Genomic DNA, 23,193 nt, shown 5'->3' on the forward strand with positions numbered 1-23,193 from the left:
TTTTTTGTCTCATGAAATGCAATTCAGTTTTGACTGTATTATACGTTACTTAAAAACTGACATTTCCCTCTGACTGCTTGCACCCATCACCAAAATTGTTAGTATTCTACCCAGTTCATGATATTGTCACTTCTGCATTTTTCCTATGGTTACTTCAGTTTCTTTAGCCATCAAGAACGCTGGTGCCACTACAAAAGCAACCATAGGCTAATTAATTATTTCTGCACACCGAGGAAAAGGTTGTTGAGGGAAAAGGGAAAATACATTTCTGCTTTAAAATCAGACAGGTTTATTAAGATGTCTTGCTGGCACCTGCAGAGAACAATTTGTAGTTTCACCACTGTTTACTGATGCAGAAACGCTGCCTGGCTGCTTCCAAACTGTTAGCACAAAGATCATGTTTTGTTCTGAAAGTCAGTCTCCACAGTGCCTTGGGAGCTTATACAAACTGGAACATAAAAGGAGAACACGGCAGAAGATGCTGCCAGAACAGAACTTCATTTTGCTTGTTAATTTACTGACTGCCTGAAAACTGCTCATTGAAGGGTACTATACTTTAGTTACAGTACTACGCTACTACCCCCAGAGAAACCTAAGCACAGCCAAAGTCAAAACGGTGTTGCCAGTCCGCGCGCTGTCTTTACGATAAAACAATTCCCTACCATCTGTAGTTTGCCATATGCAGGAATTCTGATGATTTAACTGTTAGCCTATGCTGCAAAAATAAAACAGAGAGTAGAAGAAAACAGGCCATTTTAAAATTTATAATGGTCAACAAAACCAATTAATTTTGCAAGGGTGCTAATAATAACCCACTGCCAGTTCTGAAACAGAATAGAGCCGACAGATTGATACCCTGTGTTGAAGAAACACAACTGGATTTCACTGTTATATGCTGAATCCTCTTAGTCTTCCTTTACTTTCTTATCTGAAAATTATGTTTATATCTCCATTAGCTTTTCTGGATACAGCACAACAGCCTTGTAACGTAAGGCACTGGAAGTCATGCGGCACAGAGCCACGCAAATTCTGAAGAGTCAGTAAGAGGTGGGAGAAGAGATTAATTCGTAGGGAGAACCCAACCCTGACAAGACAAGGCCAGACCTGTACAGTCTACATGGCAGAAAGAGAACTGTTTGTACAGTACCTTGTGCAATAGCATCTCAAACCCCATTGGCTTCAAGTAGCCAGTAACTCGCTGAGAACGTTTAACTTTCACACTGAAAAACCTATTCTCTTAAAATGTGAAAAGAGTTCCTCTTGCTCAAAAGAGAAATTTCTCACCTCAAGACACTAAAGAAAGCCATTCAGCAAACATCGCAAGTTTGCTTTACCAAGTCTGTCTCCACACCGTTTCTTAAGGTTTTTTCATCTCTAAAAAGGGAAGCTCGCACGAAACTTTACACAACAGGTGTCCTTAAAGGCAATGTTGAAAAATGCTCCGTAATGTGTACGCACAATGGGTAAGCTCAGATAGAGGTTAGAAAAGGTCAGAGAACTGCATGCGGCACATAGCCATTCGGGATGGATACCAAAATGAGACTCTTTCAAGCAGATATAACCTAGGAGAGAATGCTGTAAAATGAGAATTTGCTCTTTGCTCATTTCTGCCAACTTTCAGCACCTGCCAGCCCAACGGCCCCAGAGAACCACGGGCCAAGGGCCACCATCCGCTCCCGATCAGAAAATCCCGCTGGGCTCCAGGGGCAACCACCGGCCCCACGTGGCCAAGGCCAGAGTGCTCCCAGGTTATTTCCCTGGAGAACAGCTAATGTTTGAACAGCGAATTTTTACTCTACAAAGCAAAACATATCGAAGGTGTCAGAAAGTTACACAAATTACCTCACAAAGATGCCCAAGGGCAGAGCCGTCCCTCCCCGGGCTGAACGGCGCCGTTCTTTCGGGATCCCGCCGCCCCTCCGCACCTTCACGTCGGCAAAACCCAGAGTCGCCGGTCCAAGCGCGAGATTAATTACGCCCCAGAGGTGGATTTCCCACTTACAGCCTACAACCACCCACCGCCACAGCGCGATCCTCGGCCCGCGCCCCGCCGTTCCCGCCTGCCCGGCGGCGGCAGGAGCACCCGGCAGCCGTGTTCCCCGCGGGCGCGGAGACTCCCCGCGGGGGCTCCCGCCCGAGCGCCCTTTCCAGCCAGCCCTCACCGAGCGCCGCCCGAGCGGGCCCCGCGCACTCTGCCCACATGGGGCCACAGGCCGCCGTCGGCAGCCGGCCCCAGGACGGCAGTGCCCGCTCGGGCTGCCCTGGGCGCGCCCCGCCTCCCGCTGCCGCGGACCGGCGGCCCCAGCCCCGGCTCCGCGGCTCTTCTCGGCGGCGGCCGCGCCCGCCCCGCCGCGCTGTTCCCCGCGCGCGCCCCCGCCCGCCGCGGGCTGTTCCCCTCTCGCGCCCCCTCCCCCCGCCGCAGAGCTCCGGACCCAAGATGGCCGCCGTGTCAGTTTCGGGCTTCGCCGCCGTCCGGCCTTTGCCTCTCGGTTCCCGTCTCTCGCAGGCCTCGGTGAGTAGCACTGGCGGGACCACCCCGCCTCGGGTGCCCGGTGCCGGGGAGCTCGGGGACAGGCGGCTGGCGAGCTCGGTGGCCCGGGGAAGGGGGAGGCCCGCTGGGCGCTCCAGGATCGCGGCCTGTTCCGGCCCCGCCGCCGCTCTGCGCCAGGCCCGGACCCGGCCGCCCGCTCCCCTGGGGCCCGCCGGGCCTACACTCTGGGGAGGCGGCGGCCAGGGCAGGGTGCGGATGAGGCGGGCGGTGCGGGCCCGGCGGTCGCGGGCTGGGCTTCTCTCTGTCTCCGGCGAGAGAGCGCGGCGGTGGGAGGCGGGCGCGGGCCCGGCCGAGCCGGTGCGAGGAGCCGGGCTGCGCTGCCCGTCTGCGCGGGAGGGGGGGGAGGAAGGGTGTGGGGGCCGACCGGCTGCCGGGGCTGCGGCCTGCGCTCTGTTCCTCCCGATGCCGCCGGTGCGAGCCCCTTGGGGCGGCGTGCGCGGGGCCGGCGGCGGCGGGGATGGGGACGGGCGGTAGCAGGTGCAGGGGCCGCTCCTAGCGCAAGGACCGTCCCGCCGCCGCCCCGGCCGGGCCGGGTGGTTACGTAACGCCGCGCGCGGGGAGCGGACGGGACCGGGACCCCCGGGAGCGCGGCGGCCCCACTGGGCCGGCCTCGGGCAGCGCGCTTCCCTGGACGCCCGTTGTTCGCCGGGTGAAAGAGCTGCGAGCCAGCGCTGTGCCCGCCCCGGTCCGAGCCGTGGTCCCGGCTCCCCGGGACTGGCTGCGCGGAGCGGTGCCGCCGAGGCTGATGCTTGTATGCAAATGCGGTCTGTGCGCTGATAAATTCTTTGGTACTTACTAGAAAGCAGAATGGGAGAACTGTGTTGACGACTAGCTCCTGAATAAAACTTCCCTTGCAGAAAATCTTATATCTTGTGATAAAAAGTTTATAAATCCTTGTCCGTTAGTGTACTTTTGTAGTAGAACTTCAGTTCAGCATACTGTTATCGCACTTAGAAAAAAGTCTTTGTTAAAGACAACTAAAGGCTGTGAAGTAGAGCCTCGTACCCTTCCATCTGCATATTTAATTAGTAGTGTCATAAGCATTCCTTCTTCATTGTGTACGGTCACCTGTTACTTTGTCCTCAAGTGTTTTCAGTGTGTCTCATCTATACTGAAGATCATAATGTTGTATTCTTCTTTTCTACGGTCTCTGAAAGTGGAACATTTAATTACAATCTCCATCTGCGTTTCTTCACTTTTTTTCTTGATGGAACAACTGTCATAGCTTTTCTTAGCAGGAAGGAATCAGACCTATGATTACAGTCCTGGAGGCGCTCTGAAAGTTTCTTGCTGTTTGCTCAAGACTCTTGGCTGTTCCTACTGCTTTCTATTGAAGTTTCAGGCAGTGTCTTCCATGTGCAAAAATGATGAAAGTTGCTGCTTTTTTAACATCTTTGTTGTGGGTTCTTCTCCCCCACCCCCCATATTAATTTAGGTTGTGCTCAGCAATGATGTAAAACTTGGTATTGAATTTATGATGACTTATGGATTGAAATAAAAAGGGCACGCTTTTTCCTCTAGGTTGGATGGAGTTATTTCAGTGTTAAACCATGCTTTTATTAGTAGTGAAGATGATACCTTAAGTATTAATTCAGTGTTTCAGAACTGTAGTAGTGGATTAAAACTCTGCTATGTGTTTAATGAATTAACGTTGGCTGCTAATTTTTTTTTTCTTTTTCTAACTGTTCTTTGGAAATATCTCTCCTCTTGTTTTCTTCCAGGCCTGATGTTACAGCTCTTCTGATTGTGAGTGTGCAGACCAGAATTTGAGGTGAGATATGCTGAAATCTTTATACCTTTGTGGAAAAACTTTCTCTGAAGCTGTTATGGGAATTATTGGAAAGAATGAGAAAATTTCTAATCATTTTGCTTTCCTCTTTTCAGTCCGAGAACAAATAATGTTTGAGAAAGGAGGAGTAATTCAGAACAGAAAACGTGTATGCTATGGTTAGCTGGTTCCCATCATTCGAGAATCTGTTTTCTCATCGTGTGAAACTTGTTCAACATCGGGATAAAGGATAACGACTCTATGGATATACAGAATTCTTCACCATGGTAAAACTCGCAAACCCGCTGTACACAGAGTGGATTTTGGAGGCAATCAAAAAGGTAAAGAAGCAAAAACAGCGTCCTTCAGAGGAGAGGATATGCAATGCGGTGTCGTCTTCGCACGGTTTGGACCGCAAAACTGTTCTGGAACAGTTAGAGTTGAGTGTTAAAGATGGAACTATTTTAAAAGTCTCCAACAAGGGTCTCAACTCCTACAAGGATCCTGATAATCCTGGGAGAATAGCACTTCCGAAGCCTCGGAACCATGGCAAGTTGGATGGTAAACCAAACGTGGACTGGAATAAACTTATCAAACGGGCAATTGAGGGCTTGGCTGAGTCTAGTGGCTCATCCTTGAAGAATATCGAGCGTTTTCTGAAAGGTCAGAAAGATGTGTCTTCGTTATTTGGAGGTAGCGCTGCCTCCATTTTTCACCAGCAATTACGATTAGCTGTCAAACGTGCTGTTGGCCATGGTAGGCTCCTTAAAGATGGACCTCTGTACCAACTCAACACTAAAGCAACCACTAATGCTGACGGGAAGGAGAGTTTTGAGTCTCTTTCCTGTCTCCCTCCAGTGTGTCTCCTTCCCCATGAGAAGGATAAGGTAAGAGCCGGTTTGCGTGGGCATTTTCTTGTGATTGATGAAATGTGTCAATAGAGTTGCAGTTTGAGGTCAGTGATTCGTTTAACTGGCATCTTGTAAGTTAGAAATGACTAATGTTCATTTAGGATCCTACTGTGTCCAAATTTCGAAGTGTGATCAGAGGAGGTGTAATAGATCATAATTTGTACTTTGGACCTGAAAATGGCAAATGAACTAGTGTGAGGAATTTACCTCTTAACACTTCCGTACAGCAGAATTGATGTATCTTACTTTAGTTATGTTAGCAAAACATAGGAAGTAAGCTTCCTCATTTCAAGGTAAGGTGGATTTGCAAAGCAAACTTGTGATCATCTCTTATTTTTACATTTCTATTTGACTGACAGTTCGATTTCTTATTTGAATACAGATAACATAGTGAAGCACTGATTATCAGTTGCCACCTAATGCTGTCGTATAAGCTTTCTTTGTACACAACCAAGAAATCACTTGCTGTCCCAGAACAGCTTTGTTGTGAAATAGAAAGAAAAGGTATATAGGATATAGCGGTTGGAGAGAAGAGTGAAATCAGGATGTAGAGAGTGTGGAAATGCTAGAATGAGCACTCATGGACTTCTGTTCCCTTTTGTGTGCCTCCCCCCACCCTTCTTAAATACAGTTCACTGTACTAACCAAAGTATTTTTCTATTGTCTTATTTTTATGCTTCCCACACACACACCTTTCTTCCATCCTTCTGCATGCCTAAGGTCTTTGACCCTCCACTCCAACCTCAAGATGAAGTTGCTGGAGTGAAATTCATACCCAGTCAGTATCATTCCTGTCCTAGTGCTACTGTGGAAGCAAAGTAAGGCGGAAGTCTGGCTTTGTTTACTGAAGAACAGTTTGCCAGTAATTCATATCTTTGCAATACTAGTCTTCAGGACTTCTAGAATGTGAAAATTATTTTTTCTATCCATAATAGATATATTTTTCAGCAGTGTTGGAAATTTTTTGTTGTTGTAAATATCCCCTTCAGGGATGAGTTCTCCGAATGTGTGCTGTTTGTATTTTTTCAAGTCAGCTGCATCTCTGGTGAGAGGGCTGCTTTATGATCTATTAGGATTTGAAGGCTTAAAACTTCAGTAGGAGTTCTCTTCCTCAAAAAACCAAAATTTAAAATCTCTGCCGATTTATCACCACTAAAGTTTCTCTGAAGTTCTTATTTAACTCTGGGAGCTCTACTGTGGACACGGTACTTAACTAATCAGAGCGTTCTGTTGTGGGCTGGTGGAACGTAGGAAGTAAGAATTACTGTGCTGAAAATTCCAGCAGCTTCCTCTGCCCTTTTTCAAGTGTTCTGTCTACAAATGTTTCCGATGTACTTCTCCAACTGTATCTGTAATGAAATCAGTATAGCTGTAAAATGGTATGAAAACTGGATGTAAACAAGCCCAGCACATGAGACAGCTGGATTGAGAGTGGTAGTAACAGTGGAAAATATTAGCTGTGCATATTATTATTAACACAGTATGTTTTGCAGCCTATTCAGTTTTCTTGTAATGTGCCAAAACTCAAGACCAGATTGGTATTCTTTCCAATGAAGCATTCCCTGGGTTTTTCTTAAAATGGGATATATCAGAGTGGTGAATGATAATATGAGCTAATATAAATGCTGAATTTGGTCTGGGGCTTGTTTTTTATCCCTTAAAAAAATATGTGTCAAGTTCCTGTGTGTGTATAAACAATGCACGCGTATATGTATATGTGTGTTGGGCTGTTAGATGCGCTCCCTAATTCCTTTCCACCTGTTCAAGTCTGAGCAGCTTGAACACCAAAAGGATTGATAGTAACATTAGAATGCGTAGTAGCTATAGCAGAAATTTTGCAAGTGATTTCTTCAATAAATTCTGATTATTTTTTTTTTGGTATGTATTAAACTAACATCCAAATTTTCTGCTCTACATGTATCATCTTGCTGTTGTATAACCCATGCTCAGCTTCATACTAGTTTTTTAAGTCATTTTCAAGGTATATTAAAACATTTATGTAGATTATATGTTGATTACCGGCCTTGCAGTACCTAAAAGGGCTCCAGGAAAGCTGGGGGGGACTCTTGATCAGGGAGTGGGGCAGTAGGACGAGGGGTAACGATTTTAAACTGAAAGAAGGGAGATTTAGATGAGATATCAGGAAGAAATTCTTGGCTGTGAGGGTGGTGAGCCCCTGGCCCAGGTTGCCCAGAGAAGCTGTGGCTGCCCCATCCCTAGAGGTGTTCAAGGCCAGGTTGGACGGGGCTTGGAGCAACCTAGTGGGAGGTGTCCCTGCCTATGGCAGCGGGTGGCACTGGGTGGGCTTTAAGGTCTCTTCAAGCTCTAAACATTGTACGATTCTGCCAGCATTAATGGCAAGTCAGTGGCAGCTAAAAGATCAGTTTCTGTTTTATAAGATTTTTAAGACAGTTTGCTTTTTGAGTTGTTTTTTTCGTTTGGTGGTGGTGTTTTTTTTAATGCAGACACTATGTCGTAATCTTCCTTCACTCTACTATTTTGTGTTAAATCTCAACCAGTTACGCAGGTGGAAAAGGCTTACTATGCTGTAGTAATTTTCTTGACTTACTAGGTGCTTGAGAGTGGTGAGGGGTTTTGGTTTTTCATGTTTGTTTGTTTGTTTTTGTTTTTTTTTTTCCTTTTTCTTCTTCAATGGAATTATTCAGTACAGATTCTTTGGGAGTATTGTGACAGTGTTTCTTTTGATTCTTAGAAGAGCCTTGGCAACAACATGAACAAAAGCTCAGCCTCCCAAACCTGAGAAATCCTAATGACCCATGTCTCTTGTGTGTTGTTGTTAATCTTTTGCCCTTGCACTGTTTGGTCTTTAACATCCACTTAAGAACTCTCCATATATCATATGATCCAAATTTATGAATCTTAAAGGTGTAATATTTCTTTCTTTCATTTGTTTAAATGTAGTTTCCACTCAGCTGTGAGTGCTTACCTGCCTGTTTGTTAGTAGTGTCACTTTGTTTAGATGCCTAGAAGTGAAGATTCAATTCTGAATAGTTTCCTGTGTATTATGAAACTTGAGTACCTTGCAGGAGGTCTATGAAAGTTGAGGCTTAAATTTTTTTCAAACAAAATAAACGTAAAGCAACGCTACAGAAGCTTTGTTTAAGTAAGTATTGTTTGTTTTTTTCCAGGTCTTATTTTTTATTTCAGTGTTCTGTGAATACCACATTCTAGTGTTCAAGGGCAAGTTATCATGCTTTACCAAGTAGTAATGACATGCTGCTGACATTATGGTTTTGAAATCCCTGGCCTAAAAACGCTACTTGGATGAAAACAAGCAAACGGAAAAAAAAAACCAACGTGCTGATGGGCAGAGCTCAGTGCTGAAATTTGCTTATCTGTTAGTGACAATGGTTGACAAAAGAAGGTGTCTTTAATTTCGGTTTTAAGCGCTATGGGTGCTCATGTGTGGGCTTTAGGGAAGTGGCCTTTTCTTTCTTTTCAGTTTCCTGTAGTTTAGAAGCTAAAATGGGAATTGCAGTTAACAGCTATTTTTGCATTCCTTGTCATGTTTTGGATTGAATGCTGGACTTGGGCGTTGTTTCTATGAGAGGTGACAGAGTGGTAAGATTCACAATGCCTACCCCTGTTGTGGAAAACAAGAAGGTGGGGGTGGTGGCAAATTGTTGCAATACCTAAAAGTAAAGGGAGTTCATACTGAAATTGTAATGAAAGAGAAGATGGTTGAGTTGCTGCCTCTTGGTAGGTATCAGGCATCACTATCTCTTCAACATAGCTGGAAGTAGGGAAGTGTACGTGTTGTGCCTCCCGCATCAGGTCAGCCAAAGAGGTGATAAGCATGGAGCAGAGAACGTTTGGCGCCGAGTCCACCATCCATCAGTGACATCTGTAGGGAATGAGCAATACTGTGCAAGCTAGACTCTAAAATAAGTAATCCCGCTGTTACAGTGCAATTTCTACTGTAAAGCCCTGATTAAATATGCATGAAAGATTTCTTTAAAGTATAACTGTCACTTCTGTTTCATGTGTAATTAGTATACTTGCGGACTGAAACAGGGTTTTTACTTTTTAAAGCATTTTTTTTTTTCTTGAGGAAAAATTGCTGTATGCTAGTATTGGTTCAGAGGAACAGTTTTGCCTTTGGAAACTTCCTACTAATTATTATTTTAAAGAATGTTTTTTCTGAGGTGGGAGAAAATTTCTTTGGTGCTGCTTTGGAAACCATAACTTATCTTTAAATGAATGCCATGTATCTTTAGGTAGCTGAGGGCAGACTCTTTTTGTGACCTTTATAAAAGCTGAACAGAATAAACGATGCTGTTTTAACATATACTGGCTGTTGAGACATCTTTGGGAATAGAAAGGCTTACATGAGTATGGAGAAAAAACTTAGTATCTTGATGAAATTTTCTGGGATATTTCACCACCACTTCATTGAGTTATTAGTTTGGGATTTGGGGTTTTTTTTTTGTTCATGATTGGGGCAGGTGCTGTAGAGATGATTCAGAAAGTTAATTTTATTCATACTGACACCTTGCATCTCTGCCAGAGGTTACTGCAGCCATTGCAAAGATAAAGCATGTGGTGTTTTGCTCCTTGGCTCCTGCAGTTTGTAGCCCAGTTTATTACTATTAAATGAAATTGTTGGTTTAAGTTAATGTTCTGTGTTGTGAAATGCAGCTGCTGCTGGAGGGAGAGATATCTGATGAAGGGACAGAGAAGGCAGTGCAGGGCGGTAGCCTTGTTAATCATGTCTGTTGTGAACTGGTGCATCATCAGAGGCTCTGGTTGCGTGCTATTGAGCTGGCCATGCAACCTGCTGTTTTATCTGTACCATTAATACCTTTATTTCTTTGATTACTTTTTGGCACAAACGGTGGGTTGCATTTGCCAGACGAGAAAGACTGATTTCTCTCTCTTGTAGGCACTTAGTTCGATATGCTCTATTTGTGTATTTGAAGCCCAAAAAATAATTGAGTATCTGATGCTTATGTATGGCTATCAAATGTATATCATGTATTTAATTGTGAGAAACTTCTCGTGCAGTTGTGGGCTGCGTCTTTAGAATGCTGGGGAAAAGGATTGCAGATTGCAGTGCTTTCAGTCTGTTTTGATCAGAAATTTTGAAATAGATAACTTTGCTCTAGATAAGGACAGCGTGCTCCGCTTTTGTTGACACTTGTTACAGAACACAGGTTAAAAGGCTGTAAGAATTTTTGTAAAATTGTTATTATTAAAAAAAAATATGTTAACACATCAGCTAACTGAAGGAGACGTTGACATAATTGATGTACACATTGGATGTTTCCAGAGCATTTGAAATTTGACCTCAAGACAATAGTAGAACTGTTTCTTCCACAATTAAAAGGAAAATACAGATGGTATTAATTGATCTCCATTTGCATTCTCCTTGAAATAGTCTTTTATGTCAGTTAAAACTGGATATGGCTGTAGCAACCTCTAAGTAAATACCTTAATATTGTCCTGCAGTACAGCTGAGAGTATTAAAACAAAATTCTGAAAGTGCTTCCTGAAAAAAAAAAAAAATGAGGGAAACTTCTATGGCTGAAAAATAGGAGGAATTCCCCATGCTGCTGTCTCACGTGTTCCTTGTGGCATGTCTGCTTCCTAGTTTTGTGTTGCTATTTATACCTGTTGGTACTTACCAGTCACTTAAACTGTGGGTTACTGCACATGCAGCATCCTTTAGGCCTTCCCGTTTGCAAATAGTAGTTCTAGATCCCAGTGTGCACTTGTGTTTATCACGTGAAGCCAAACTTCTTTTTCGAAAGTTCACGTGCTTTGAAGGCATCCTAGTTGTTTTGAAGGCCTTTAAGCATACAATAGCTATTACTATATTGTGCCTGTTTTAGGTTAATAACTGTTAATTCCATGTCTTAAAGCAAAGGACTGTCTGTCCCATTACTGGTAAGGAAGTTATTTGTGGATTGGTTTGTTTTGGGTGGAGTACGTAAATGATCTGCAACCAGAGCATTGTAATTACATTTTGGGAGCTCACCCTTGCTCTCCAAGGGCACTCTTCAGGCTTTGGCTCCCAGCTGGAGCAGGGTTAGGATTCACTCTCTTCCAGCTCATTCTGTAGAAGAGAAGGCTGTAGTTCTGTCTAAAAAATAATCATGGTTGATAACAGATGGCCTCCATCTGTACTCTGTGTAACTCTGTAAACTCAAGTGCTGAAAAATTACTTTGAACTTGATTCACTCAATTAGTGAACAGGTGAAGTAGCTCTTAGTAATAGAACAAAAGTAAGCATGTCAGAAACGTTACTATCATGGACAGCTATGAATGGGTGCTACAGGATGGTGCATTTTGGATGAAATGTTGTGGAATGATACCAGGAGGCGCTCTGGCAGTATTTGGAATAATGGTAACTTAAAGGCAAAATTTGTGACTGTGGGAAGACATCAGGTGGTGTGATGTGTACCTGCGTCAGTGGGGGGCTACTGTGGAGAAGGGTTTTTAACGGCATTCTCTGACACAGTTCCAGCAGAAGCTGAGTATCAGGCAGCTGGTTGAAAAGGAGGAGACTAGTCCAATATGTTGGCTGGGTCCCCATTGTTAGTCCTTTCTGTCCTGGAGATTGTTGGCAGATATGGAATGACAAATCTCTAAAGTTTCTTAATAAAGGAACCTTATTTACTACAGAGCTTTAAAGTATAGTCAGTCAGGGAGGAGGGTGGGTGATGGAGAGCAGTGCTTAATAAACAATGGCTTGATTCCAGTCCTAGCTTTGTTATGTAGCAAGGGAAGAAAGAGCAGAGAGAATGAGGGCAGGTAATTCTGTCCCTGCCCTTTCCCTGGTTGCCCAGCAATTTTATCTTAAGTCATAGTGGTGGTGGGAAAAACAGTTAAAAAGGTGTAAATATTAAATCAATTAATGTAATTTTAGTTGAAATATAGGTTCCGTGTTCTTAAAATAAGTACAAATATGCAATCAACAGAAAATCTGATAAACAAATCGTATATGTGACACGCTGCGTATATGTCAAAGAAGTATATGTGACTTCTTTGACCTCTTGTCCTCTGTGGAGTAGGTGGGTAGATATGTTTTATTCCTCCTTGCCTCATTAAAGGGTTTCAAACTAAATTTATCCTAATGAGTTGTGGTGTTAGCCTTCCTTTCACCTACTCAAGTCTTCTCTTTATTTGTTGTTAAATCTGACTTAATTTTTCTGTCCTCACCAATGTTTTCTGACTATGTGAACACCTTTCCTTGGAACAGCTGGCAGTCTTTCCGTTGTCACTTCTATTGTGGTAAATCTGGACTTGTAGTGAGATTGAAAAGAAAGGAGGGAGAAGGGTGTCCAAAAAGACTGACCGTTGCATAGCAAACAGAATCCCATTGATAATATACTTGCTTGTTTTGAGTTTCTCTTGAAGGCCAGTTATCAGTCTGCGGACCCATGCATGAACGATGAGTTCTGAGTTGAAAATGCTGAATCTTTAAAGCATGTTTCTATGAAGACCTATGAATTGCTAAAACTTTTCATTATCAATACCTCTACCAGCTCACTGTATTTCTGAAAATGGGATGGAACAAAGTATGGATCTCAGTACACAGCTAAATTCAACAATATGCAGCCTCTCCCAGGCGTTAGGTTTCTCCTCAGTCTTTGAGATTCAATCCTGAATATTTAGTAAGGAGGTGTTTTGAGTGGAGTGCTCTGAGCTTGTCGGGACTCGTAGTGAATTCCTTGAAGGTGTGCGTGGAAGGAAAGAAAGTAAATCTGCTGCTCAGCGTTACAATGACTAAGCTTCAGAAGCTGCTAATCATTAAGATGCAGGCAAAATCTTTAGAGCGATCTCAGGAAAAAGTAAATGCACTTGCTGTATGCTGCTACCGATTTTTTATTTTTTACTTTTTAAATATACATCCATAAAAATACAGTGACTGTTTGCCTTACTTCAGCACAGACTTCACCGGGCTTTGCAAATTCAGGGTACCTTTGTATGGGCAGTCTCCGAGCAGCAGACCTGTTTGGAAAAGGTTTTATCTGCGCCTGTGTGGGGTTTTGCCACACTTGCTGTAAAAGGCTGCTCACGTGGGAATGATCTGTGCGGGGAATGGCACTGAGTGAGGACCGTGGGTCAAGAACATGGGACTGCGGTGTATCTTACTGTCAAGAGTGTTGTATTGAGCAGTGGATTTTGATATTGAAGAATTATATGCAGAGTGTTTATTTTCTTTTTCCCTCCAATCTCATGTTCAAGGTGGTAGAGCTTCAAAAAATTAGTAGGATTTGTTCCCGTAGTTGCATATGTGTGGGTATCCTGAGTAAAACTACAAATAGCAGCCTTGTATCAGATAGATATTTTTAACGTGCACGAAGTTCTCATTCACAGTTCCTTTTGTGCCTTCCCTGTTATCATGTTTATGTGGGCCCCTGCATTGCGTTAAATATTTTTGTTCATGTTTGTTTTGTAACTGAAGTATTTTCCCTTCTTTTAGGGATGCAGCTAATGTTGAAGTAAAGTGGTGTACGGTATCTAAAGATGGAATAATTATCTATGTGCACAGAAATTACCTAAGTGTTTACAAAAGTCTCTTCCACAAAGTAATTTGTTATTTTTAGAAATCAAAGTCAATACTGAAGTTCCTTATTTTTTGTGAAAACCAAAGTATCACGGAATGCAAACTGTTTCCAATGAGAGGAGTTAAGATTTTAGTTTGCTGTTCATTTGAGGGGTGTGTTCTGCTTTTGCAGCTGTGGAAGTCTATGACTTCTTAGAAATATTATTTCATCTAAAACTGAGTGATATAATCATCTGTTGCTCCTAAGACAGGGTCCTTTGTTTTCTTGAAAATTAGGAAGCTCGGACAAAATATAGGAGAGAGCTTACAGGATATAGCTTTGGGTGAAGAAAACTTCAGTAAATTAACTGCCAGGTTCCTGAATCCGTGTCAAATGAAGGGAGTTTCTTTATACTGCAAATAAAGAAATTTGAGCCTCCCTTCCCCCCCGCCCAGTTTGCAGGCAGGAAGTCTTGGCATGTGATTCTGATTGTGACGTACAAATCTTGAATTGTTTTAATCCTCTGATTAGAGGACTTGTTAGCTCTGGGAAGGTTATTTAACGATTGACTGTCTAAATATTTCCAGTTGACATTCTGTTAAGTTCTTATCATGCACATGTCTAATAGTAAGGCAGTTTCTTCAGTTTGAATGCCAGCCCCAGGTAGTATCCACATTGCTTTTTTTTTTTTTTGTAGATTTCCAGGTATCATAACCACGGCATAGAATGCAGCCCGCATATACTGCACTAATATCTAAGCTGTTAACCTTCATACTTCACTTTACTCTTGTAGCAGCATTTCAGATATTCTGTCCATTGTAATAGTCTTTCCTCAAACAGCAGCACTTATTTTGAATGTCTTTTGATTTTTCTTTTTAAATGACTCTTTCGAGTTTCTCTTAGGAAGAGGTATGTATGCTTGTCACTTCTTCCGTATACTTTTTTATCTTTTTTTTTTCCCTTACGCTTGTTTTAATGTAGCCTCATGGTTTATGCCATCTTTTTGACATATAAATGTCCTTCTTCTTTCAAGTGAGACTCAACTAAGGGAATCGGGGACAAAATACCCATTGACACAGGCAAACATATATACTACATGTGTTATTGTAATAGTTTTCCACGTCTATTACAATATTTAGCGTTGTTTTCTTAAGCACAAAGAGTATTTTAAGGAATTTCTGTTTTTACTCTCACTTGCTTCACATTTTTTCTTCTGGAGAAAAACTGGAGACATACTGTCTGGAGAGATCATTAAGATCGTTAAGAATTGTGATTTGGTAACTCAGAGTAAGAAGGGCAAGTTGGTCAGTAGCTTAAAAAACCTGAGCTCATTGCTGCCACAAGTTGATACTACTGAATAGTATTTCCCAAATTATGCTGTTTTCCCTATATACAACAACAAAAAATAATTGTAAAATTACTTTGGTAATATAAAATTTACTAGTTCTGATTTTATTGAAGCATGGAACTGAAGTGATTTTTTTTTTTTCCCCAGTCACTGATCCAAAAGGCATGGAATCCTGGCTCTGTGATGCCCTGCTCACTGAAACATGTTTCCGCATGTTTTAAATCACTTTCTTCACGTGGTGTAGGTTGTACTTCCCCTCTGGCTTTTCTGGTTCATCTGCTCTTTCCAGTAGCTTCAGCATTTGAGGCAGACCTTTGCAACAGCATGGGCTGTTTGAAGTGAGGAGTAATGCTTTGTCACTTATTTAAAAACAGACACACAAAACCCCATTACCTAGCATGAATTCTCAGAAGCCATCTATCGGTGATCCTGGATGATAACTTCCTAGCTAAGAAACAAAAAGTGGGCATGGTTCTGTAAATACTAGTTGTGGTCGATTCCCTCTCTGGAGGGCTCACATTTGGGATGTCTTAAAGAGCAAAGCAAAAAAAAAAAAGTTGGTGTGAGCGTATGTGTTTCTTTTACACTAGCTTTAATTTTACACCTGCTCCATTCCAACCACAATGACTATTGCAGGCAGATGTGTGATAATGGGGCAAAGACAGTCCTGATATCTAGTGAGCCTCTGGCGGTATTAAAATGTCTGCAGGAAATAAAGTGCAGTGGGTTACTGAGGGTGACTGCCGTGACAGCGTGGCCTACAGGGCTGTGAGTTTTGAGGAGTTTTCTACCTCATTTTTTCTGAATTAAGAAAAGTACAAAGCAGATGGATTGGCCAAAACTGAGGTTTTAAATTCATTCCCCCTCCCCCCCCAGGCACTTCTCTGTAGTGCCTTTAGGAGGGGGTACAGTCTGTGAATCCGTAGGGCGTGTTTGGTTTCTAGACACCCTTTGTATAGTAACAGCATGTGCCGAGAGGCTGGCAGGCTGTAAGACGTCGTCAGCCCAATTTGTTCTGGCTCCCATCCTCGCTGAATCTGGTGACATCACACCGATAGATGTGCTTGCAAGAAAAACAGCAGAAGGAGTTGAACGTCTGCCAAAAAATTTGCAGTATGAAACTGAGCTGGCTGCTTTCAGTCTTGTTTTTGTGAATCTCTCATTGTGTGCTTGCGTTTTTCACTTGCCAGGATGTTCTTTGCTGAACAAACACAGGGGCAGTGAAATCTCTCCATACTTAGCATAATGCAGTCTAACACAGAAGCTTTGGAGGAGTAGCCTGGGCTCCACATTTAAAGTTATCCAATTTAATAAATTGTTCTAAAACATTTTTAATTCTAATAGACTCTTATTCTTTATTCCCCCAAACTGTAGCTGATTTATCTTTTAAATGTGGCTGTTTGTTTGCAGCTTGTCAGAGGTGGTAAATACAGGAAACATTGAAGCTGTAAAGGATTGTCTTTGATCCGGTTCTTCCAAAGCTGGACAGTGTTTACATGTGGACATCCATGGGGATGAACAAGGTGTGCACAAATACAGGCTAGAAGAGATAAGAAAGACTATCTTTGACTGTAGAGAGGTTCTGAAAAATTCTCTTTAAATAAATTGCTCATGATCTTCCAGCGGAGGATACATGAAATAGTTTACTTCTTCCCTGAAAAGTTGCATGAATGCTCCAGCTTTGCTTTCACGAGGTTACTTTCACAAATGATATAGGATAGCCACTTATTATTCTTACAGGAAAGATGAAGGTTAGTTAATAATAACTTGTTCCAAGAGGTAGTAAGTACTCCTCAGGAAGAAGAGGTTGAAGGTAAGATGACAAGTGAATATTACTCAGAAGTAATTCTTGAAATCTTGACTCCAAAGAAATTAAAGCACTGACAGATCTTTAATACACGGTTTCCCCCCCCCCCCAGTAAACCTCATACTGACTGGGAGCTGCCACCTCTCTGGCACCCAGAGTCTGGTCATGGACAGAGAGAGCAATTTGTGGACAGTCAGCCCCCGCGCAGTGTTAGTAGACGATGGGGGATCCCTACATAGCTGGTTTTAGCCAACGTTACTGTGGTGGCTGTGGCTGGAAAGATGCTTCCTGTGGCAGTGAAGGTGCTGGTTTCCCCCTCCCACTTGGATATTACTGGTTTGTGTGCTTGGCATTAACTATCTGCAGTTGGCTTGTTCTCTCCCTTTCTCAAAAGCAACAGAAAATGGAATCCTTCAATTAACTAAACCTATGAATGTGTTTCAGACTGAAATACTGACGGACAGGTGATTTCATGTTAGTTTACACTTCTACATCGTCTGGGATTTACCCAAAGGCTAAGATAAATATGTATGTTCAGGATGAGGAATGTTAGGCTTTCGTTCCCAAGTAGTCATTCTACATTGTGTGGCTTCATTTTGAAATAGCGCATTTCCTAAGGTTTCTGGTTGTTTCCATCTAGTGGATGTTTTAAGGAACACACCTCAGTCTGTCAGTATACTGGATCTGTACACCAGAGTAAAGATACCAGTTTTTATATTACTGTAACGTAAACCAACCTATTTCTATTCTGGATATAGCTTTGGTTTTGACTTAAAGAATCCTTGAAATTCTTCTGGCATATGCTTCCATACGATAATTAACAGTATGTGCGTATGTAGCTGTATAATATGCTCTGAAAAAGGTATGTGTGAAATCATTAACTATAACGTGGTACAGCTTTGCAAAGAATGTGTCTCAAATATAGCATAATATCATTTTTTGTGTTTCCAGTGTTTTAAGTGTGATTTTAGCATATTCTTATTATATTTTTAAATTAAACTTTGCTTACATCTTTGTTCTGAAAACTATAAATCACAGACCTGTCTTGGAATTGGATTAGAAAGAATTTGCTAGATTATGAAATCTAGCACTTAATGATACTGGAGATAAGGCCATCGTTTCCCTCTCATCAGTTGATCAAGTGCCACTTTAAAGCAATCAGTTATTGCACTTGTTACTTCTTTTGAGGAGGCTGTTGTAGAATGTCAGTCCTGTGGTTTAAAAACTCCTGCTTATTCCGGGCCAAATTATTGCTGGCCAGTTAGTATCTGTTTGTTATTTTGCTAGTGTTGTGCCACGTCTTAAATATACCTTTTTCCCTACGTAATGCTTAACCCCCCTGAACTTTCTCAGAGAGATCAAACCTTTTTGTCTACTGCTTTTGAGTGCTAAACAGCATAATCACATAATTTCTTACAAGAGAATTTTCTTTTATTTTCATTTTTCATAACCATGTTAATAGTTGTACAGTTTTTGTACTTGTCCTGTAATGTGCTTTATTCCAGGTAATGTATTGCAAATGCTTTTGACGATTGCACTACTGCTTTCTGGATACCTGATGGGAATTTCTGAGGCTACTGTGTTCTGGGGTCATCTGTGCTTTTTTTCCACTGCCGTATCGCCTCATAGCTCATTCGTTTGTTGACAAATTAAGGCACCATGTCTCTCTAACTTAGTGTTCAGTTATGTATTAATTTATAGCCTTCTTTTCCAGCTTGTTTTTCCAAGTTTGCCCTAGCCCTGGAATTCCATTCTCTTTTCCTTTGTACCTGGGATTGTCTCTTGTCTTTGGACTTCTAACTTCTATTCAGGTTACAGTTAATGCAGTATTGTGTGGTGAGAACCACCTAATCTTTGTGACACATGGTGTATATTACATACTGTTTACATGTGATAGAAATGTCTGTATGATTTTGTGTATTATGATTTCCTCCCTTGATATACTCAGTGCTTTTATTGTCTGCTTTCCTCACAGCCGGTTGCTGAACCAATTCCGATCTGCAGTTTCTGCCTTGGTACAAAAGAGCAAAATCGGGAGAAGAAACCTGAAGAGCTCATCTCTTGTGCTGACTGTGGCAACAGTGGTAGGTGCTGCCAGTAATAACCCACCCACTTGAGACAGAAGAGCTTGATGTAATGACTGCTACTGACCCATACGTATGAGGAGCATGCATCTAATAATAACCTTGCTGCTGGAGACAGAGAAGTCCAGTATAGTGACTACTGCTGATCCATACGTATGAGGAGTATGCATTTATGGCATACAATACAGTTAGTTCAGCTGAATCTCATGCTCCCAGAGGGGAGACAGTTAAGTTAACGTAACACAAATAGTTCATTTGGCTCCTCGAGGTTTCTTTGAAAATGTGGTAATGGTGACAAATTTTATCATGTTTCTCAATTCAGTTATGAAAAAATATCTTGGTGTTCTTTTGTACGTGGGCCTGCCACTTCCTATCTAGGGTATTGTTTTTGTGTTATAAGTAGATAAGAACAGAAGCACCTAAAAATAGAGGAGTATCTGGATAACCAAAATTCTGCATTGGAATATGTAGTTGATAAAGTAATCTCTTGGTGAGCTATCTGTGAGCACTGACAGCAGTGGAATGGTTTTACTGGTATAACTTTCTTCTTTTTCTCTAGGTCATCCGTCCTGTTTGAAGTTCTCTCCGGAGTTGACAGTTCGAGTGAAAGCCTTGCGATGGCAGTGTATTGAGTGCAAAACATGCAGTTCCTGTCGAGATCAGGGCAAAAATGCTGTGAGTACAGTGGAATATGGACTGAATGAAGAGGATATCAGTCTTGTGAATGTTCTGTTAAACTGCAAAATAAAATAATTCTAGAGTCAAATATTTGCAGCTTTTGTTTGAGTCTGGTAGTCTTTCTGAGATCTGTGAAATACCATAAGTCTGTAGATAAAAACTGTGTGCGTCTTCTCTGAGATGGTGACAAATTAATGGAGGGTTTGATGCTGATGCGCATGTAAAGAGAGATTAACTTTATCTGTCTTCAACAGGATAACATGCTATTTTGTGACTCATGTGACCGTGGCTTTCACATGGAGTGCTGTGACCCCCCTCTTACTAGGATGCCAAAAGGTGAGGACTTTGTGATGAAAAGGGTTATTTAAGATGGTGTTGGAAGAGATTGGGGGCAGAAAGTGCTTCCACATCTTTGGTCCTCTTTTTAGCTACGTTTAACTTGTTCTTTACACCATTTAGGGGGGCATGTGTGAGAAATTACCCGGACTTGGGTTTAGAATGCTGAAACATAGACATAATTTTTCTTACGCGTATATGTGATAATTGGTACTGTTCCTGCCCTTTCTGTTGGAAGGTCTGGGACCTGTAATTCTCCTTTCTGTTCTATATAGATGTCCCTTGCATTCAGTGATGGGGACTTGTGTCTTGTAGGTATGTGGATATGTCAAATATGTCGGCCACGGAAGAAAGGAAGAAAACTTCTACACAAGAAGGCAGCACAGATAAAACGACGTTATGCTAACCCAATAGGACGTCCTAAAAACAGGTTAAAGAATCAAAATACAACGTAAGTCTGTCTATAAGGAGGAGTAAGGTTTGAGATTCTACAGGGCAATTGGTATTTTTGAAGTGTCTGGTCTACTCTGTGAGAAGATTTATTTTACAATGAAGATTGTAAAAATTTAATGCTAATAAAAACATAGAGGGAATGTCTCTCTTAAACATCCTAAATTTTTTCCAGTCTCTTTGGTACCTTTGCTTAGGGGAACTCCCAATGTAAGTCAGAGGGGAAAAGGAAAGCTAGCTATCTGCTGTTGCCGTTTTATCTGTCTTAATTTTTATTTCATTATTTATTCTTAATTTTTTTGCGTTTGTTCCATCATTTAATTTGCAACATACATCTACAAAATTATGCACAGATGCTTAGTTTGTCCTTTTATGAAAAAGCAGCCTATTTCTATTCAGCTTTCTAAGACAGCCATCGGTCTAGGGCAATCTCTCTGAGAAATGTTGGGTACTCAGTTATCTCAATAGAGTTTAAAAATTTCCAGCCTGAAAGATGGCAGCTGGTTGGAGATCAACTCTGTTTTCTGCTAAGATGACTGCCAGTGGTAGAGCTTCTCAGCAAATGTGCATGTCCTGCATGCTTTAACTTTCTATGTAGATCTTACAACAATCTGCTATCAGTATGAAAACTTTGACAAATGACAAGTGTAAATGTTTAATGACTGCATAAATCGAAACCTTCTGTGCAACGTATTCATTCTGGCTACTGATCTTAAAATTTAATGTATTAAATTTGGTGAAAATCTATTGTTTATACTCAAATTTATTGCACATAATGTTCAGCATGGAGAAAAATAGCGCAGTACTATTGAACTGTTTAGAATCCTGGCTTGTCTAGAATACACATGCTCTTGACTACTCAGTTATTACTAAATTCTCCAGTTCACGTTTAGCTTCTGTGTGATTGATAAATAAGCAGGGAAGATGGTAGTCCACTTTGCAACCCAAATCAAACTACCTTACTTAGTCTTCTGACCATATCTTTGCCCTTCTCATTCTTTAGATCAAAAGGCCCTTTCAGCAAAGTTCGAACTGGCCCTGGTCGGGGTCGAAAGCGTAAGATTGCTCTGTCCAGCCAGTCAGTGTCATCAGAAGGAGGATACCTGGAGCAAACAGATGTCTTGGACTTCTGCAGAGATGGCAGCACCACCTTGAAATTTAACAAGAAAACCAAAGGGCTTATAGATGGCCTTACTAAATTCTTCACTCCCTCCCCTGATGGACGAAAAGCTCGAGGGGAAGTGGTAGACTATTCTCAGCAGTATAGGATCAGGAAAAAGGGTACCAGGAAATCTAGCACTTCAGAATGGCCCACAGGTAAAGATTTTTCACCCTGCCAATGTAAGTATCCTGTATACCAAGAAAACGTTCAAAGGCTAGGATACTGAAGTGACTAGAATTGTTAGAGGCTAGAAACTTTGAGCTGAAAGGTGACACTGAAATGCAGTTATCTTTGATGCATTGAGGTAGAATACCAGTTGGAAAAAGGATGCGATCCTAGAGACCTTTGCCTCTTTATATATAATGGCAAGGTGTGATGAGGGATTAAATGATTGCTGTGAGGTAGAATGCCCTTTGGTAATGAGGAGCTCGCAGGTACCCCTAGGAAATGTGCTAAATAATGTCACATTTGAAAGAGGTAATGTAGGGAGTGTTTAATGAAAACCAGAACAGTAAGGTAGAAGTATGAAATGGAAAACAGATAATAAAAAACAGTCTGACAGACACATGAGTTTCCAATCTATGGTATAGGCTTGCATGCAAATGTTTCTTAATTTTTGCAGCCATAGAGGAACCAGCTCCGTGCAGTTTGGTACCTTCTTGCTGGAGAGCATCCCTTCTTTTGAACGCAGTTCTGCTTTCCTTGTTTTCTTTTCTAGCTTAAGACATTATTCTATGACTGGACCTTGACTTAATCTCTACATTCAGATCTTTGCAGTCTTGTTGAGTAGTTTCATAGCTTGAATTGTTCCTAAGCAAGCTGTGGAAAATATTTTCTACAATAACGTACCAGGTTTATAGCTTTAGAATAGTTATGTGTGTTAGCCTGGCTGGTGCTGGACGAACAATAATGTATCTTAATGCTTTGGGGGTGAGGTGAAGTGTCTTGTGGGTTTTGTTTGCTCTTTTTTTGTCGAAGGGGTATTGCCTGGGTGATGACGTAAATGTTAAAGGAGAAGCTGCTGCCCGAGCATTCACAGCCCATTCAGGGAGTCACCCACACGCCACCCGGGTCTGTGACTGCCAGCATCAGGGTCCCTTTGCAGCGGGTGACACCAGTGAGCCAATGGGTGCCCCTTTCGACTACACCAGCACACATCAGGCACGCTCCCTCCTTCTTCAGGCTTGACCCTAGGTTCCCACAGCAGAGTCTTGGGCATCAGATTTTATAAAAATAAGTCATTTAATTGAAAGGTACAGCAGCAAGGTCATCCCTGGCTGGGTGTCTCTGAAAAGAGAGGGACCTTGAACAAAGAAAAGCCTGGGCAATGATATCCTTGCGATCTCTATGCCTGCCCCTCATGTGCTGTTCACGTGTCTCTTAGTCAAGTGGTGATTTTTGGTCTGGGGTCTTCTAGCACCTTACTGGATTCTTTTTCTGCGTCCAGGCAGGCCAGCCATTGACTGCTCTTACCTTGTTGATTTGCAGTCTCTGCTTATGGTTGTAGCCTCCTTATCTTCCGCTTTATGCTTCTTGTGCACCTGCGCTCACTGGCAGAACATGGGGAACTGAAAAGTCCCAGACT

The 23,193-nt window shown here is 42.1% G+C and overlaps 1 protein-coding gene across 2 annotated transcripts in view; it reads left to right on the plus strand.

The window, feature by feature from the left end:
* Positions 1-2,370: 2,370 nt before the first annotated feature.
* The window catches only part of KAT6A (lysine acetyltransferase 6A), a 41,757-nt gene continuing 20,934 nt past the window's right edge, over positions 2,371-23,193 (plus strand). The window contains exons 1-8 of one of the 2 annotated variants that reach the window (XM_054224883.1): positions 2,371-2,512; positions 4,273-4,322; positions 4,436-5,206; positions 18,874-18,982; positions 19,542-19,657; positions 19,915-19,996; positions 20,312-20,447; positions 21,450-21,787. In XM_054224883.1, the coding sequence (XP_054080858.1) occupies positions 4,604-5,206; positions 18,874-18,982; positions 19,542-19,657; positions 19,915-19,996; positions 20,312-20,447; positions 21,450-21,787 (1,384 nt within the window). In that variant the 5' untranslated portion in view covers positions 2,371-2,512; positions 4,273-4,322; positions 4,436-4,603. The remainder of the gene's footprint in view (positions 2,513-4,272; positions 4,323-4,435; positions 5,207-18,873; positions 18,983-19,541; positions 19,658-19,914; positions 19,997-20,311; positions 20,448-21,449; positions 21,788-23,193) is intronic. The other variant, XM_054224884.1, reaches the window with a different exon arrangement.

Source organism: Rissa tridactyla, chromosome 20 (assembly GCF_028500815.1).
Source record: "Rissa tridactyla isolate bRisTri1 chromosome 20, bRisTri1.patW.cur.20221130, whole genome shotgun sequence".
NCBI classification, from domain to species: domain Eukaryota; kingdom Metazoa; phylum Chordata; class Aves; order Charadriiformes; family Laridae; genus Rissa; species Rissa tridactyla.